This window comes from Capricornis sumatraensis, chromosome 1, assembly GCF_032405125.1.
Source record: "Capricornis sumatraensis isolate serow.1 chromosome 1, serow.2, whole genome shotgun sequence".
In the NCBI taxonomy this organism is placed as follows: Eukaryota; Metazoa; Chordata; class Mammalia; order Artiodactyla; family Bovidae; genus Capricornis; species Capricornis sumatraensis.
The window spans coordinates 108448280-108460483 of record NC_091069.1 but is presented as its reverse complement, the minus strand read 5'-3'; the positions used below and the strand labels follow the sequence as shown (position 1 = coordinate 108460483).

General features: G+C 40.9%; 1 protein-coding gene and 1 non-coding gene across 2 annotated transcripts in view; one reads left to right on the top strand and one right to left on the bottom strand.

Moving 5' to 3' along the window:
• The window catches only part of GART (phosphoribosylglycinamide formyltransferase, phosphoribosylglycinamide synthetase, phosphoribosylaminoimidazole synthetase), a 28113-nt gene that overhangs the window by 4973 nt on the left and 10936 nt on the right, over positions 1-12204 (bottom strand). The window contains exons 7-17 of the mRNA XM_068971435.1: positions 11934-12059; positions 10779-10866; positions 10501-10586; positions 10171-10339; positions 7015-7246; positions 5045-5139; positions 4641-4750; positions 4102-4300; positions 2682-2933; positions 2273-2425; positions 340-546 (exon numbers count right to left, since the gene is read on the bottom strand). Coding sequence (XP_068827536.1) covers positions 340-546; positions 2273-2425; positions 2682-2933; positions 4102-4300; positions 4641-4750; positions 5045-5139; positions 7015-7246; positions 10171-10339; positions 10501-10586; positions 10779-10866; positions 11934-12059 — 1717 coding nt within the window. The remainder of the gene's footprint in view (positions 1-339; positions 547-2272; positions 2426-2681; positions 2934-4101; positions 4301-4640; positions 4751-5044; positions 5140-7014; positions 7247-10170; positions 10340-10500; positions 10587-10778; positions 10867-11933; positions 12060-12204) is intronic.
• Positions 1871-1942, top strand: TRNAC-ACA (transfer RNA cysteine (anticodon ACA)). The gene has a single exon. It is a non-coding gene; the product is annotated as a tRNA-Cys (tRNA).

Here is a 12204-nt window from a genome sequence, read left to right as displayed (position 1 = left end):
TGGTCCCACTGGGACCCTCAGAGGAGCCATGTAGACAGACTGTGCCTAGAACTGCTCCCGCCTTCTGTTTCTCAAGTGGGTGCTGACTCATTACCTCTCACCCTACTGATCAAGGGCTGCTTCCTGCAGGGTGTGGTTGTGCGTGTGACTGCTACACACAGGGGTCAGACCCTGAGGCAGAAATGAAGAGATGCGTGGTGTGGTATTACTGGCTGGGATGTTTCCATGTGACAGCTGTGTAAAGATAGTTGCCATAGCAATGGGTGGGCAGAGCTCCTAAGGCAGGGCACAGTTATACTGAAGGTTATAGATCTAAGAGCCACTGAAGGAACACATTACCTTCGGGACACGCAACCACTCTGCCAATCACCCAGGCTTCTTCCTGGTGCTGCTCGATATCCTGCAGAGTCTGCTTCACCAGGTCCTCTGATACCACGAGGGCAGCCCCAATCCCACAGTTAAATGTTCTGGCCATCTCCTCTTCAGAGAGGTGGCCTTCATGCTGTAACCATGAGAAGATCCTGGGGACCCTCCAGGTCTGGGCATCTGAAAACAGGCAAGAGTTGTTCCTTAACCTACTGTTGACCCAAAGTATAAAAGCATGCACATTTACAAAGCTATGGAAATTAAAACCAGGATAGCTATTACATATAAGGAGAAACTACTAACTGGCCTTTCAGAAGCTTTCTGGGGATCCATCTGTACTAAGGCATTAAGAATACTTTTGTGTCACACTTGGCCAATATTCACAATTGAGCAAATTTTTGCTCAATTAGTTTTGTGCTGCATTAACTACCTAGATCCTTAGAAATTCCCTGATGAAACAGATGCTCTAATGGGGCTGAATTCCAGTAAAGGCTGACATAGTACCCTTCTGAGAATGTCCAGTTGGGTCTTAGCGATGACCAAAACGCACCCTAAGTTTGATACAAAACTAGTGGCTTATATACAGACTTAGAGGAAATACAGCTACTACTGTAGAAAACTTAAGCTACATAGAAAAGTTTAAGAGCAATACTCTGCCCCTCTGCATTTATTTTAAAATTTAGGGAACCCCCTGTCAGTCCACTGGTTAGGACGTGCCAGGTTCACTTCCTATTAAGGAATTAAGATCTTGCAAACTGCACAGTGGGGCCAAAAAATAAAACAAAAACAACAAGCTAGACTTAGGTCTGTTTAAAAACTGTTTTTGTTCGGTTTTTTTTGGCCCCACTGCATGGCTTGCAGGATCTTAGTTCCTGGACCAGGGACTGAAATGAGGCCACCACAGTGAAGTGCTGACTCATAACCACTGGCTCACCAGGGAATTCCCAACCAATAAGTTTCCTGAAACAGCAATCTTCACTTACTGTCTCTGTATCTCTGCTATCATCCCTTGTGCCAATAATCTAGGGGGTGGAATCTACCCTCTCAAGTTGCTTTTTGACACTGCTAACCAGTGTCATGTTGAAAACCTTGCTTGGAGTTGATACTTTCACATGGTTTACTCCCTGATTCAGATTGTTTTAACTTCTCACAGAAATATTGCAATGAACATGTCAAAGACTTAAAACACTGTATTCTCATTCTCTATTCAAATCTACTCTTCTCCTGTCCTATGCACGCTCCCACCTATGTACCTACTAAACCAGAAACCTGGGACTTCTTTTTTCATGCTAAGCACACAATGATTCTTCTCTTTTCCCAATGCCTTGGTTTGGGTCCTCTCTATCCCACACATGGACTATTTAATAACTACCATTTCCCTTTCCCTCCCGGCAAGTTCCTGATTCTATCTTGACAGAGCTTAAGCTTACCAACCCCCTAGAGAATCTGCTTAGAAAATTTCATCTGATATAATTACAGGGCTGTATGCCTTATATGTAGGACTTCCCTTGTAGCTCAGATGGTAAAGCATCTGCCTACAATGCAGGAGACCCGGGTTCGATCCCTGGGTGGGGAAGATCCCCTGGAGAAGAAAATGGCAACTCATTCCAGTACTCTTGCCTAGAAAATCCCATGGATGGAGGAGTGTGGTAGGCTACAGTCCATGCGGTTGCAAAGAGTTAGATACGACTGAGCGACTTCACTTGGTCTATGCATTATAAACATGGCCAATAACGTGAAAAGTTATGGTAAAGGGTCAGTCCTATTTTTTCCACAAGAAGACCAAATGATGAGTAATTTCTGGGTATAATCCTATGTGTATTTAAACTACCCAAAGAGTTTCCTTCCATAATGTGTTTTTCCTCCTAATAGTTTTCTGAGCAAAATTTCTTTTTAGTGATCTTACCTAAATTCACCCCCAATTTCTGAGGGAGGACTCTGGGGATGTTTTCCAGTAATCCTCCACCAGTAATATGCGCAACAGCCTTAACACGTCCTGAACGCAGGACAGGTAACAGTGAGTGGCTGTAGATTCTGGTTGGGGTTAGGAGTAAGTCACCTGTATATTGGGAAGATAAGATAAAAACTTAAGTCTAGGAAATGAAACCAAAGCATACATAAAAAGTAATTCTGAAACAGAGAAGGACTGTGACCCTGCCAGATACACCTGTTCTATAACATCTAAGCAGCCAAACCACAGCCTAAGTATTAATAATTTGTTCCATTCTAACTTTAAGTAATGAAAGCAGCCTAACCCTAGTGACTGGCTGCTCAGACATTTCCAAGTAGGAGAGTTTAAACGTGAGTATGTGTACCTAAGGTCTGGTCACCACAACCAACAGGTGCTGGAGAAGAGTACTGGAGGGAAGAATTTGCTACTATTTTCCTCACAAGGCTGAATCCGTTGCTGTGAAGACCAGATGAAGCGATTCCAATAACAGCGTCCCCTTCCGTGATTCTTTCCAGGTGAGGAAGTTTCTGATCCCGCTCCATGGCGCCAACGGCAAAACCAGCTAGATCATACTCTCCAGGAGGGTACATATCAGGCATCTCTGCGGTTTCACCTCCTGGCAGAAAGAGAAAACAAGAACAAAGAAATCATTGAATGTTTATACGCCTGTCTAGGAAGTAGTGACTGACACCAGCTACTCTTCATATGGACAATTAAACACAAGCTATATTCTGCAAACATTCAGGAAAATGCTCTCTAAGGGCCATCTAACAGAACTCTCAACCAAGCATGATTTCAGGAGAAACAGCACTAATTTCCACAAAGGGTGAATATAGCCTCCAAACATCGTTATTTTTACAGAATGAATGCTCAGTTGGACGTAAGGCCATTTCTCTAGCAGTTTAGTTTCAGAAATGCTTTCACCTATATTTGATCTTTACAATCACCCCATGTTCCAATAATGATACAGGCTTAGAAGAGTGATTTAATCAGGGCTGCTGCTGCTGCTGCTGGTAAGTCACTTCAGTCGTGTCCAACTCTGTGCAACCCCATAGACAGCAGCCCACCAGGCTCCCTCGTTCCTGGGATTCTCCAGGCAAGAATACTGGAGTGGGTTGCCATTTCCTTCTCCTGCCTAACTCTAAATGCCCTGGCCTAATAAATACATTAAGTTCACATTACCACCATATCATATAAAGACAGGGTCTAGGCTGGCAGATTTAAATCACGAACAGTTCCCCAGATGGTTGAAAGGCAATTTTGGCTTTTGGGATAGGCCTGTCCACAGAAATGGGGATGTAAAAAAGGTAGTTTTAGTTTCTCTGGTCAACCTACAAATTTATCTTGTTAAAACCCTCATGTATGTACTCCAGAAACAGTTCTATAAACCTTGGGTACATTTTATCCTTAGTGTCATTTCTGTGGGGAATCAAGGCTTAAAGAGTCAGAATGCCAGGAACTGACTTGCCTCTGCTGCAGGGCCGTAAGGAGGAAACAAGCCCCTACTCTGTCTGTCCGGGAGGCTACTGAGAGACATGGGAGTCAAACAGAGGCCAAGGATGAGGGGGAAGACAAGCCTTGGGTGATGGTGAAGTGTGAGTCTGACCCTCGAGGGGAGGGTTTGGGGACACCGAGGTTTAAGTTTTCCTTAGCTGGTACTGTCTATATTTTGTTTGCCTCATTGCGTGGCACAGTTTGTCTTGCTGGCTATACTGGTCACCAATCAGGCTTATATGCAGGGCTGAAACACAGCGAGGGTGCGTGATTAAAATGGAAGCGCATACCGAGGAGAGCACATCCAGCCTTTCTACAAGCTTGGGCGATCCCAGCGATAACAGCTTCAGTCGTATGGAGGTCAAGTTTTCCACAGGAAAAGTAATCAAGGAAAAAGAGGGGCTCTGCTCCTTGGGCCAGAATGTCATTTACACACATCGCAACCAAATCCTGACCAATGGTGTCATGTTTACCGCACTGCTGGGCAATCTACCGGAGGGTATAAACATCCACATTAGAGAGTAAGTTCCAAACTGTATCTTGTCAATTATCAGAGAAGGCTAACAAATAATGACTTTTGGCTAGTGCTGTGAACACCTAAAGACAAAAGAACACTAAATTTTGATAAGCTACTTGGTCCAAAGTTATTCTTTTGTCCCAGATATACTCTCAAAGACACTGCGTTACTAGAAGCATGTAGCCATTGTAGCAAAACAATATTTGGTATGCTTCTCTTTAGTGCATATATGTCAAGAGGAGAAAGATATTTGATACATAGTAAATTCATATCTTTCACAAAAGGCCTTTACTCACTTAAGTGTCTGATTACCTTCAGTTTCGTCCCAACGCCATCTGTTCCACAGGCCAGAAGAGGATCAGTGAAACCAGCTGCTTTCAAATCAAAAAGACCAGCAAAACCTCCAAGATCAACATCACAGCCTGTTGGAGAGAAAATTTATTTCTTGCTGCATTTCAACAGCAAAGGACTGATCAAGAAAGCAGATATTGAAGGGGCAGACACATCCTTTAGAGTTTAAGATCATGGATAAGAAATGCTTTCCCTACTATTAGAGGTAAGAAAGCAGATGACTCTGAGTCTGGCTTAAAGAGGACAAGACTCACAGCAGCTTGGCATTAGTCTGGAACATGTCCTTCAGTTAACTACAAAGCCCCAAATCAATACACAATGTTTGTCATGGTTGATGAACTAGCAAAGGACAGGATCTGACTTACCTGGTCTGGAGGTGGCCTTCGCTAAAGGTTTAATTTTCTGGACCAGCATATTACCAGCTGCAATGTCTACCCCAGATTCCTTGTAAGTCAGGCCCCTAAAAAGTTCAAAAAATAAACTAAGACATCACCAGGGAAAAATTATTTTAACCTTTATTTAAAGCAAAAGATATTCACTAGGCATTTTTCAGATCCCCTAATGTGCTTGGCCCCATCCAGAGATTTTAATTTGGCTGCTCTAGGGCAGGTCCTAGGAATTGAAATGTGTTTAAACAACCTCCCCAGTTGATAATCACTATTTGGAACTACTTCTCTAACTTAACTATTTCTTCCAGAAGTACCTGTCAGAGGCAGGTAAATATATCAACATTTGGCTACAACCTTTCTCTGTTCAATTTTGGTATGCAAAGGAAAGAGTACCAAAACTGAGTCCAAAAAGTGAAAATTAGGATGATAAGAACTCTAGAAAGAAATCACTTAATAATGAAACTGAGCTCTTACTGCAGTAATAGAGAACTGGATCAGTTTTCTTATAAAGACTAAAAGAAATGATTTTAAAAACTCAAAAAACCCCCCAAACCCCCCCCACACCAAAACCCCACTGAAACCAGGTAATGATATTCAATGTATCATTTCCATCTTTATAACAGTGCCAACAAGCTGGAGCATTCCATTTAATGCTCATTTGCTCAGTCCTGTCTGACTCATTGCAACACCATAGACTGTAGCCCACCAGGCTCCTCTGTCCATGGAATTCTCCAGGCAAAAACACTAGAGTGGGTTGCCAGTTTCTTCTCCAGAGGATCTTCCTGACCCATGGACTGAAAGTGTCTTCTATGTCTCCTGCAATGTAGGCAGATTTTTTACCCACTGAGCCACCAGGGAAGCCCAGTCATGTTAAATGGCACTGTGACTTTGGTGGTCTAGTCTTACAAAAACAACACTGACCTAGTGGGATTCAGGGATATAGGAAGAAATACCTTCAGTTTTATTAGAAACAAGATGCCAGGTAACAGATTTGAGACTTTTGGCGGCTAACTACAAAAAAGGTGGCAGTCTAGGGTCACACTAGGATAGGAAATGAAGTTCTACTGATTAGAAATTTCAATAGGATCTAATTTCTTTTTTTAAAATGTGGACTATTTTTAAAGTCATTATTGAATTTGTTACAATACTGCTTCTGTTTTATGTTTTTGCTTTTTGGCCACAAAGCATGTGGGGTCTTAGCTTCCTGATCAGGGATCAACCCTGTACACCCTCCTGCACTGGAAGGTGAAGTCTCAACCACTGGACCACCAGGGAAGGCCCAGAATCTACTCATTTTAAAAGTTAAAAAAATATAATTTTAGCATGTTACTCTCATTTTGTCTTAAAACAAGTATTTCTCATACATGAACTCAATGAACATACTGTGATAAGATCAAGACACCCACATCTGCAGTTAATAGTTCATTGATATTTTACAAAGGAATAGCTGTATATGACAATAAGTGAAGTTATAAAATACATTTCAGTAATATAAATGCAGTGACCAAATGAAATGGTAAAATTTATAGTATAATCAAAGCTGTAAAGTTAAGATAACCAACATTTACATCTCAAATTCTTTTGACAGAATCAGGATAACTTAGATATATATAGAACAGTAATATGTAAATATATAACTCAAGGAATAAAAATCCCTTCCCCTATTTTTCTTGATGAATAATTGACAGCTTACTGCATACACCTAAAATGTAGAATGTGAAAAAAACCTTTTAACAGCACATTTCAAATATGAGCTACCATGAAGTTTTTTCCATTTCATTTGAATATAACTAATACTTTTCATTCAAACTAAATACAAATCAAAACTGGACCAGTTTCACAGTTCAAAATACAGAATGCCTTAGTTCAGGTTCAGTGGAGTTTTCTGCATCACCATCTCTGCCAGTTCTAAAGCTGTGCTGTGATCACCTGGGTCACAAGTTTACCTGGTCTGCTGGAGGAAAGCTATGGCTCGAAAGCCAATGTCTTTCCTATAAACAGCTCCCTCAAACTTTACAGCAGCAAGTCCTTTCCTGGCTTCTTCAACGGCTGAGATGAGATTTTCCCTGATGGCCGTGACAGTAAGGACCCTACCCCCGTTAGTCACCACCTTGCCATCTTTTAGGGCAGTGCCTGCTTGGAACACCTCCAGTCCTAAAGCCCGAGCCTCAGGAAACCCTGTAAGAGAGAGCATATTTGATACATTAATTATAATAATATTATACACTGTGGCTTATTCATTTCAAGAGTGTTTTTAAAAAATATAGTCTTTATTTCACTTAAACGAATCGTCACAAGAATCCTAACAGAAAGGAATTATGTGATATAACAATAAATGGACCCTTCCTCCTAAAAACAGCCTGTTCTGCTCTAGGGTGACAACTGTGTACACTAAAGCTTTGTGTTATAGATCTCATGTATGAATGATTATTTCAATGAAGGGGAAAAAAAAAAGGCAAGCTCTGAAAAGTTTGGTACTAGAAGTGGAGTTATTTTCTCTTGAAAAGTAAAAAACTTAAACATCAGTGAATAAATCCTGATCACTTTTTACTGAAAAGAATTTTTTTGCTTTACCACAGCCAACTAGATAAGGCTGCTTTTCCTTTTAAAATATTATTAAACTATACTTTCTAAATTATGCAGTGGACAATTCATACAAAGACAACCTCTTAATTAAAAAAATTTTTTATATCCTTAGTTTGTCCTTTTTCTTTTCTCTTTTAGCACTGTATTTGGTAATGTTAAATTTTTTCTGTATCAATTTAAAAAAAAGGTTTCTTTTAAATTGAAGCACAGTGGTTTATAATATTGTGTCTTCTCTTGGTGTTTCTGTAAGATAGGGGCATTTAGTCATAGACAGCCAAATATCTGGTGGTATCAGTTCAGTTCAGTCGCTCAGTCGTGTCCCACTCTGTGACCCCATGAACCACAGCATGCCAGGCCTCCCTGTCTATCACCAACTCCCAGAGTTTACCCAAACCCATGTCCATCGAGTTGGTGATGCCATCCAGCCATCTCATCCTCTGTTGTCCCCTTCTCCTCCTGCCCCTAATCCTTCCCAGCAATGAGTCAACTCTTTGCACAACTCCAAAGAACTGGAGTTTCAGCTTTAGCATCAGTCCTTCCAATGAACACCCAGGATTGATCTCCTTTAGGATGGACTGGTTGGATCTCCTTGCAGTCCAAGGGACTCTCAAGAGTCTTCTCCAACACCACAGTTCAAAAGCATCAATTCTTCAGCGTTCAGCTTTCTTCACCGTCCAACTGTCACATCTGTAAGCCTTGACTAGACGGATCTTGGTTGGCAAAGTAACGTTTCTGCTTTTGAATGTGCTATCTAGGTTGGTCCTAACTTTCCCTTCCAAAGAGTACTCGTCTTTTAATTTCATGGCTACAATCACCATCTACAGTGATTTTGGAGCCCAAAAAAATAAAGTCTGACACTGTTTCCACTGTTTCTCCATCTATTTTCCATGAAGTGATGGGACCAGATGCCATGATCTTAGTTTTCTGAATGCTGAGTTTTAAGCCAACTTTTTCACTCTCCTCTTTCACTTTCATCAAGAGGCTCTTTAGTTCCTCTTCACTTTCTGCCATAAGGGTGGTGTCATCTGCATATCTGAGGTTATTGATATTTCTCCCGGCAATCTGGATTCCAGCTTGTGCTTCTTCCAGCCCACCGTTTCTCATGATGTACTCTGCACAGAATTTAAATAAGCAGGGGGACAATATACAGCCTTGACATACTCCTTTTCCTACTTGGAACCAGTCTGTTATTCCATGTCCAGTTCTAACTATTGCTTCCTGACCTGGTGGTATCAGTAACATCCAATATTGGGACATCAGAAACTATTACACTTGTCACTATAACTTTAGGGAAATTTCACTGATACAAAGATCTTGATTCTAACCCTGCCCTTTCTTTGTTTTAAAAGGCAATCAATTCTTAACTGCCCAGTTACCATGTCTGGTATTTACAGAGCAATGGACTTTCTGTCTGGGTAAGACAGTAAATAGGGTGTCTGGAACTTATTTACCATTGTAAAACACTGAGTTATATATAAATTGGTTACAATCATTTAACTATTGATAGATGCCTCACCTCCTATAAAGAGAAACAGAAGAGAAGGCTATAGTTCTGAAACTGCTTTAATTCTGCCATCAAAGTGACTATGGGGTATACTGCAAACTGGAGGAGGGGTTAATGTGATCAGAGATCACACCATGAAATCTACATTTCAAATTTACAACATCCTTGATACAGCATATTAAAAAGCAGAGACATTAATTTGTCAACAAAGGTCCGTCTAGTCAAAGCTATGGTTTTTCTAGTAGTCACGTATGGATGTGAGAGTTGAACTATAAGGAAAGCTGAGCACTGAACAATTAATGTTTTTGAACTGTGGTATTGGAGAAGACTACTGAGAGTTCTTTGGACTGCAAGGAAATCCAACCAGTCCATCCTAATGGAAATCAGTCCTGAATATTCATTGGAAAGACTGATGTTGAAGCTGAAACTCCAGTACTTTGGCCACCTCATGCGAAAAGCTGACTCATGTGAAAAGACCCTGATGCTGGGAAAGATTGAAGGCAGGAGGAGAAGGGGATGACAGAGGATGAGATGGTTGGATGGCAACACTGACTCAATGGACATGAGTTTGGGTAAACTCTGGGAGTTGTTGATGGACAGGGAGGTCTGGCGTGCTGCGGTTCAAGGGGTCGAAAAGAGTTGGACAACACTGAGTGACTGAACTGAACTGAACCTATGTAGTTTATACTTATGTTCCTCTGACTCATATATTTCTATTATCTTACTGGCTCTCAGGATGGACGAGAAAGGCGGGCCTGGGTGATTCTCTGTAAACTTGGCTAGGCCTACTTAAATCTTCATTGTGCAGAACGGGAAATGGATAGCAGTTCCTAAATACAGCAGTTTTGGCTATCTGGACACCCATATCCAAGCAACAAGCAACAGAGTTATGTTAAGAACCCCTGAAAAGTTACTGATGGCCTCCCACCCTTACAGGGAGCTTTCCATGGGAGAAAGGCCTACTGTGGTACTGTTCACATTGTCTCCCAACCTTGCATTCTCTGATGTTCACCTGTTATCTCTACACCCTTGGTGTAGTCTCCTGGGTAACCTTTACTTGCCATGACCACAGTTACAGCAGCACAGTTGTCCAGCCAAACAGGCAGAGATGTGCAGAGCAAGCCATCTAAGATAGACTGAATCACTTCATAAAGATCACTTTTAAGAAGTGGGAGGATCACCTGGAAAAAACACAATCAATATGACAACTGAGAGAAATTTCAATTCTCCTGGGACATTTTATTCACTGAAATACCAGAATTTGCATTATATTTCTCAAAGGTTAATTATTTCAAAGCTGAAAAATCCTAAGATTAAAATAGCACACATCTTTTTTACTCACTTGGCACTCTGGATCACCGAAACGGCAATTAAATTCCAGAACTTTGGGGCCGTTCTTGGTCAGCATTATACCAGCATAGAGAACACCTTCATTAAAAAAGAAAAAGAAACTTTAATGCAGACACTGTATTCTATGAAATTTAGAATACAGACTCAAGGTTTTGGAATGACCATAACCAATGTTACAACAATGGTCAATAAAAAGATGGTTTTAAAAAAAGAGAAAATGCTGTAAACTTCCTCCATGAATTATGTCCACAATGACATCCATGTGCTTACCTGTGTATGGCATACCCTCCTCCTGCATGCCATCCACTGTCCTCTGAAAAATGGTATTTTTAATTTTTAGCAACAAATCCTTAGAAACCTGGGGAATACAGAGGAATATTTAAATGTAATTGGTATTAAACTAAAAAAGTCCTCTCCCACATTGAGGCTCCTTTGTATACTTCCAGTATAGTGTGCATACCTTGCAAGCCTGTAAGTTGAAAATCTAAGGGGTTATAAAATTAATTACAGAAATCAGATTTAGAGTTAGTTCTTATATTAAAATCGTTTTCACCAAATGGTAGTTTTAATACATAAAGTCTAAACTAAACCATGTTTGTTTTTTAATCTTTTAGCTAAGAAAAATATCAAAAAGGCACCATGTTGTTATTAGCACTACTGCTAAGTCACTTCAGTCGTGTCCGACTCTGTGCGACCCCACAGACGGCAGCCCACCAGGCTCCACCGTCCCCGGGATTCTCCAGGCAAGAACACTGGAGTGGGTTGCCATTTCCTTCCCCAATCCATGAAAGTGAAAAGTCAAAGTGAAGTCACTCAGTCGTGTCCGACTCTTAGCGACCCCATGGGCTGCAGCCTATCAGGCTCCTCCACCCATGGGATTTTCTAGGCAAGAGTACTGGAGTGGGGTGCCACTGCCTTCTCCGGTTAATAGCACCAATAATTTTAACTATCATCAGTGAAAGGAAATGTGAGTTTCTAAGTGTTATTTATAATATACTCAATGCAGATTTTTCCTAAAACTGTCCAGGAATTGTGTGGAAACATACTTTATCCATTACAGCAGAAACAGAACAAATGATAGTCTGATTTGCTTTCTGATGCACCACACCCACTCTTACTGAGCACTGATTGTTGGCCCCTGCATATCCAAAGATGCATAATTAATTCTAGATTATAATTGGCTCAAGGGGTAAAAACAGGGTACAGAAAGGAGGGGCTGGAAGGATCTGTTTAATCCACAAAGTTAGTTTCAGAAAAGCTTTTAGAAAAGGTTAGTTTCAGAGTGAGGCCATAAAAGATATTTTTCAGTTATCAGGAAAACCAATTTGCTGATTAGTAATGTCATTTACAGGAAAAAAAAACAAAAACAAACCGGAAAAAGGAAAAGTGTCTAAGAGTTCTTTGCAAAGACCAAATGATGACTACCTGAGGGGCTGGACAGTAGGCTCCCATTCCCCCCGTGTTGGGGCCCTGATCGCCCTCCAGCAATCGCTTATGGTCCTGTGCTGGGGGCATGGGCGCCACAGTCCGTCCATCAGTGAAGCACAGACACTACAGAAAAAACAAACAGTCCACTTAAACTTCAATGCCAAAAAGGTAAAAAAACAAATTTCATAAGCAGAACTATACATACCTTAACTCCATTAGAGAGTTTTTTTTTTAAATGATTTAAAACATAAATAACTTTCCTAGATCA